The sequence below is a fragment of the Pinus tabuliformis genome, chromosome 9 (assembly GCF_031772625.1).
Source record: "Pinus tabuliformis cultivar Carrire ecotype Pingquan chromosome 9, CPIR1, whole genome shotgun sequence".
Taxonomy (NCBI): Eukaryota; Viridiplantae; Streptophyta; class Pinopsida; order Pinales; family Pinaceae; genus Pinus; species Pinus tabuliformis.
This window is the reverse complement of record NC_142307.1, coordinates 596,542,869-596,548,893: the sequence shown is the minus strand read 5'-3', so window position 1 is coordinate 596,548,893 and position 6,025 is coordinate 596,542,869. Positions and strand designations below refer to the sequence as shown.

Sequence of the window (6,025 nt, the reverse complement as noted above, 5' to 3'; positions counted from 1 at the left end):
AAGGGCAGCATAATTCCATGACAAATCTGGTAGAAGTATGGAGTGAACTGAGAGTCCCACAACTCCTTATGATAGACATGGATGGGTAAGGGGTCTTGAGTTGTCCACTTCCAACCCATAACAGGAAACTTAGAAACATAACATATCGAATCCATTATATATGCAGATAGGTAAAAAGGAGGATAAATTCTCTGAGCCGCAGCTCTTGTGGACTGGTAATTAACAATGGCTGTGACTAGGTTATCAGATAAAATTTTGTCCCAATCTACAATAGTGGCATTTGTGGCAGCATCCAATAATGGAAGCCATTCAGATGAATTTTTTTTTATATCTGGCATTCCAAATATTCTACAGAGCATGGCAGCAGCAAAGAAATATGGGGAGGTAAGGGAACCAGTACTGTACATACTGTGTTTATCTTTCTTCAGCGGTTCGTCTCTCCTGGACCGCTCTTTGGTGGTTTCTGCGAGGTCCTGATTTTCCTTTACAAATTTCTCGATAAATTGCTTGTTATAAGTTGCCTGTGGCTCCGGCAGATGATACATGAGCTTTAAATCCTGCACAATGAATGAACCGATGAGTCCTTGACCATGAATTTTGAACTGTCTATTTCTGATTTCTGCACTATCCAGTATCCACTTGCCCATGTCCGTGTATGGGAGGATTTTTGGCCTTGCTGCTATCCGATGTAAGAATGAGCAAGCTAGCTCTGTTAGGGATGCTTCATAAGGACTCTGTGAGCCTGCAATAGCAGTAACTTCCATTACTCTGGGGTTCTCCTCTTCGAGCAGATTATACATGCCTTCCCACGTAGCTATTCCCGCGTCTCTGTTACAAGCCGTGTCTGTATACAAAGGCATCATTTACTTTTCTTCGGATCTCGGGGCTTTGCTTTTATTTCCCATTTCAACCTGAGTATTGCTTTGTATCGTTCTCTGTTGTCCGTTCCTGCAATTCACAAGTGAAGTAGAAATGAATGACAAGGAAGGGTGATGAGAAAGTTTTAAATGCCGCAGACATACCAAATACACCACCTTACGTGAAATGATTCTTTGAAAATCACGCACCCACATTCTATTAATAACTGACAACTAACTCCTTTATTAGCATTTAAAGCGCATAACCATGTGTCAGCTTATGGAAAATACTTTTCTTGAATAGTGTGCCCGAAAGATCTGCGATGGAGAGATTTTGCGATTTGCTTTGCAACATCGTAGATCGCAGAATTGCAAAAACACAACATCGCAGCGTTGATCCGGCATGACGTCGCAACATTGCCTTATTGTGAAAATCGTGATATCGGAATATCGCAGATCGCAGGAGTGTTATGTATGATAAATTTTGTTAACCTGTTTCTTGCGAGATGCGATCTTGTGATCGGCATCATCGCATATCGGCAGATTTTGAAGTGTTTCATGTAAGTTATGCTGAATGTGACGCGATATTTGTTCATTATCGCAAATGTTGGAATTGTACTTGTAAGGTGGCATCCCACTATCTTTTTGCGATGTGATTTTTCCTAGTTAAATATTTTTACCTTATCATAAACTTTAGATTTTAAGAGTTTCCAAGGAGCTTCCTAAGCTTATGATGGTAACTTTATTTGCGGAAAGGAAATTTAAGCACTACTTTGATTTTCTTGGAATTTATAACTAAGGGTCCCCACACATTTAGTATTACGAATAACACTAAATGAGAAGGGGTGTTGTTGCTGGCTACAACAATTGTCGATTCACTTGGATGAACCAGTTATCTCTATTTTTCTATTGAATTTTCTAAACTTCCAAAACAGAAAAATTTCCAGAAAGTTAAACTTTATTATGGAAAGATAAAGTACATTATGCTCTAGCCTGTCAATGACATTTTGTTTCAACTATTTTCAATTTTGATTATTTTTTCCCTCTGGCTAGTCCTTTTATTTACATCAGTCATTACTTGGTATATAAAGATAAAACAAAGTCTTCTCTATAAACCAATTTTAAATATGCTCATTTCTCGTAGGTAGAGCCTCTGCTACCAGCAGGCGTTTATAGCCTCGACAGGGTTACTTGTTACCCAACAATGATCCTGTATCCTACTTAAAGCAACCTACAACTCTCAAAGAAGAATCCACATCCACACTTATTGTTTTGATTTTCTTTTTATTCTTAAAGAACAATGTCATGGTTTGATAGCCAATTTATGACACAGTCATTCACTTGATTTATAACTTTGCTGAACAAGTTGGCTCGTGATGAGACCCCTTGTCTTTTGATTGCAACAATCTTGAGTCATTTCCCTGTTGTGGTGTACAGTATTGGCAAAGTCAGCAAGTTATAATATTTGTGATTATGATAAGCCGGCTCGTGATGAGACCTCTCATTCTTCAAGATGAAGTGTATTCTTGGGTTGTTCCTCTGAAAGTTGTGATTTCCTTAGCAGGGACAAAGTCATTGTTTCCTTAAGATGGCTCTGGACGAAAATAGTAGAGGCTTTTTGGAAATAGTTGTTCTACAAAGAATCTTTATTTTGTCATTGATACCTTTCATTGTATTGACATAAAACAATTTCTCCACTAAAGGTTGTTTTCATCAAACTTTATGAAGTTGAAACTAGTATCATATCTAGGCTAGAGTCTTTAAATGTATCTTTCAATAATAAAGATCAATTTTCCGATGATGACATATTGAAGCTCTGCTGCGGATGCGATCTAGGGTTAGGCGAGAAACCCTCTACGGAGCCGTCGGCACTGCGTCGCAGACGTACCCAGGCGGCAAGAACAGCGCTGCAGCATAACAGAGCTACAGAATCCTAGCAGAGGCAATGGATCAGCCTCAGGGGGGGGCGTCAGAGCCCTCCCCCACACAAAACCCACCTGAAACTACAGTCATTTTTGGTTCAGTAAATCAGGAAATATTGAACAAAGGGAAACAACAGTACAAGGAGGACAGCGAGAAGAATCACCAGACAAACAAGGATGGTCACAAGCCAGAAGGACATGAAAGCCCAGATCAAACGCAAAAAGTCTTCTCTTCTACGTGCCGACCTATCGCCAAGGAAAGGCCGAGAATCGATCTGCCAGGAGACATCATAGAGGAAAGAATAGAATACATGACTGAACACGCCCTCATTGGGAAGTTCATTGGCTTCTGGCCGACTGAACGGGCTCTATATGGTTGGATAGCGGCAAAATGGAGACCCAAAGGAGATGTTACCCTTCAGCTGGGGCCAAAGGGCTTCTTTACTGCTATATTTGTCTGTCTAGAGGACAAATATAGAGTCATGGAAGGAGGACCATACTTTTTAAATGCAGCAGGACTCTATCTGAGGGAATGGATTCCAAGATTCAACCCAGACAAAGAAGACCTCACTTGGGCCCCTGTCTGGATCAGACTTTATTCCCTTCCAGATGAATACTGGGACGAAAGACTACTCAAGGGTATTGGAAATGGAGTGGGAGAATACATCAGGACAGCCGAAGAAACTAAAACACGTAAGTATATATCCTACGCACGGATCTGTGTTTTTATCCGCCTGAATGAAGCTCTACCAGAGTCAATCACTCTTTCTCACAGAGATGAAGAATGGATCCAGCCTCTTGATTATGAGCACGTTCCCTTTAGATGCAGAAGATGCCATGCTCTGGGACATCTTTTCAGGGACTGCCCTCTCAATGTCAAAGATAGTACCCCTGCTCCCTCTGAGAACCAAACCCAAGATGGTTTTACCAAGGTCACCAATAGAAAACGCTCGCATAAGAAGCCCCAAAATGGACCAAAACCCCAGCCAAACAAGCCCCCCAATGTTGCATCCAAGAACAACTTTGATGTGCTTGCCGAAACCTCTGAAGATAAACCCCTCACCTCTGATCCCATCCCCTCGCGCCCCCCTTCTCCTTCCCACCCGTCCTCCATTGATCCATCTTCCAAATCCCCTGACCCCATCGCTTCCCCTTCCACCCTCAGTAAAGATCCCGAGCAGTCTAACAAGAACATGGAAGTTGATGGAAAGGAGGATGTTTACCAAGACCCAGAAATCAACAGAGAAGAAAGCGAACACGTGAGGAAAATGGACGAAGAACCAGAGAGCATAGATCTCAACGGTTTAGACATTCTGGAGCTAGAAGCAGCATGCAAAAAAAGGGCATATGAATCAATCTCAGAGCTTCAACTTGATAAGCTCGAAATGGTTATCTCAAGAGCCTATCATCAACACCAACTTGGGATACAACCAGGCAGTCATTGGGACAGCCACCTGCGCCCAAAAGACTCCAAAAAGAGAGGACGGAAGACAGATCTCCAGCGAACTATCGAGGTAGGAAAAATCCTGGTTGATTCAGGCAGATATGCAAAGTTAACGAAGTACTACAGGCCCTCCAATAGTAGTTGATCCATGAAGCTCGTATCCTGGAATCTAAGAGGGCTTAACAGCCCCGGAAAACTAAGAATGTTAAAGAACATGATAAAAATGGAAAAGCCACAGATGTGCTTTCTCCAGGAAACAAAATGTAACAGTTCTACCCTAGAAAATATACTTTCCAAGGCTTGGCCAGGCTGTCGTTCGGTTGCTGTAGATGCCATGGGAGCCTCAGGAGGGCTAGCCATAGCATGGAACTCTCAGGCGGTAACCCTCACGGATTTTCACGCCTCTCACCACCATATTCAAGCTGTCTTCCACATCCTGGGAACTAACATTCATGGCAACCTAACTAATGTCTATTTTCCGCAAGATCCAGGCAGCGGAATTAGGCTCCTTGACACTATTGAAGTCCTCGGCAATAACAGAAATCACCCCCTATGGATAATGGCAGGGGACTTTAATATGATCACCAGCAGCGAGGAGAAGATCAGCGGAAGATACAGATTGGAGCCGGACGCTGCACACTTCAAAGACTTTATCCAAGCAACTTCCCTCATCGACATGCAATTTTGCAATGGTACCTTTACGTGGAGCAATCGCAGAGCTGGAAACTCCCAAATCGCCTCCAAATTAGACCGATTTCTAATCTCTGATAACTCGGTGCACCTTGGCAGAGACCTCTCAGCGAAAATTCTCGCTCATTCGGGGTCGGATCACTGGCCAATAGCTCTTCAATGGAGGAGACCCGGGGATCAGACAAAAAGACCCTTCTGATTTGAAAGTTTCTAGTTGTCTCACCCTGCATTCAAGGATTTCGTCAAAACGACCTGGGCCTCTTTCCTCCCACTGGAAGGTGCGCGGATGTACCAATTCCAACAAAAGCTAAGGCACCTAAAAAATCAGCTAAAAAAATGGAACAGGGAAACCTTTGGCAACATATTTAAGGCACAACAAGATCTGCAACAAGAGTTGGCACTTGTCCAACAAAAAGTAATTACAGAGGGTCACACAGAGTCCACCCTGAACCAAGAGAGACTTATTAACAGTCAGATTGAAGAAAGAAGGAAGCAGGAGGAAATCTACTGGAGGCAAAAATCAAGGGTCAGGTGGCTGAAGGAGGGGGAACGCAACACCAAATTTTTCCACAGAACCACGGTGCAGAGAAGGATGCACAACTCCATACCCTTCATCCAAAAACCGACTGGGGAAAGAGTCGAATCGCATGCAGAAATTGAAGAAGCACTCCTGGACCATTTCCAACTAGTCCATCAGGAACCAGCAAATGATAGGCAACCAGCTATTGAAAAGATAATCAGAAATGTGCCAAAAATTATATCGGAGGATCATAACAAACTGCTGATGAGTCCCATTCTTCCTCAGGAGGTCGATGATGCAATGGCCCAGCTCAAAGAAGGTAAGGCCCCAGGCCCTGATGGATTTACTACCACATTCTTCCATGCCTTTTGGGACCTGATAAAATTGGAGGTATGGCAGATTGTTGAGGAATCCAGGACCATGCGCTGGCTCCTCCCCTCCCTAAACTCCACTTTTATCACTCTCATCCCCAAAGAGGAGAACTCCATCACTCCTGACAAGTTCAGGCTGATTGCCCTCTGCAATGTCGTCTACAAAGTTATAACAAAAGTCATAGCCAACAGATTGAAGCCCCTCTTAACTCTGCTTATAT

The 6,025-nt window shown here is 43.0% G+C and overlaps 1 protein-coding gene across 1 annotated transcript; it reads left to right on the top strand.

The window, feature by feature from the left end:
• The first annotated feature begins 4,557 nt into the window (after positions 1 to 4,557).
• Positions 4,558 to 5,112, top strand: LOC149149975 (uncharacterized). The gene has a single exon (XM_089442645.1). It carries the CDS (start codon positions 4,558 to 4,560, stop codon positions 5,110 to 5,112), a length of 555 nt encoding a protein of 184 aa, XP_089298771.1.
• Positions 5,113 to 6,025: the final 913 nt, after the last annotated feature.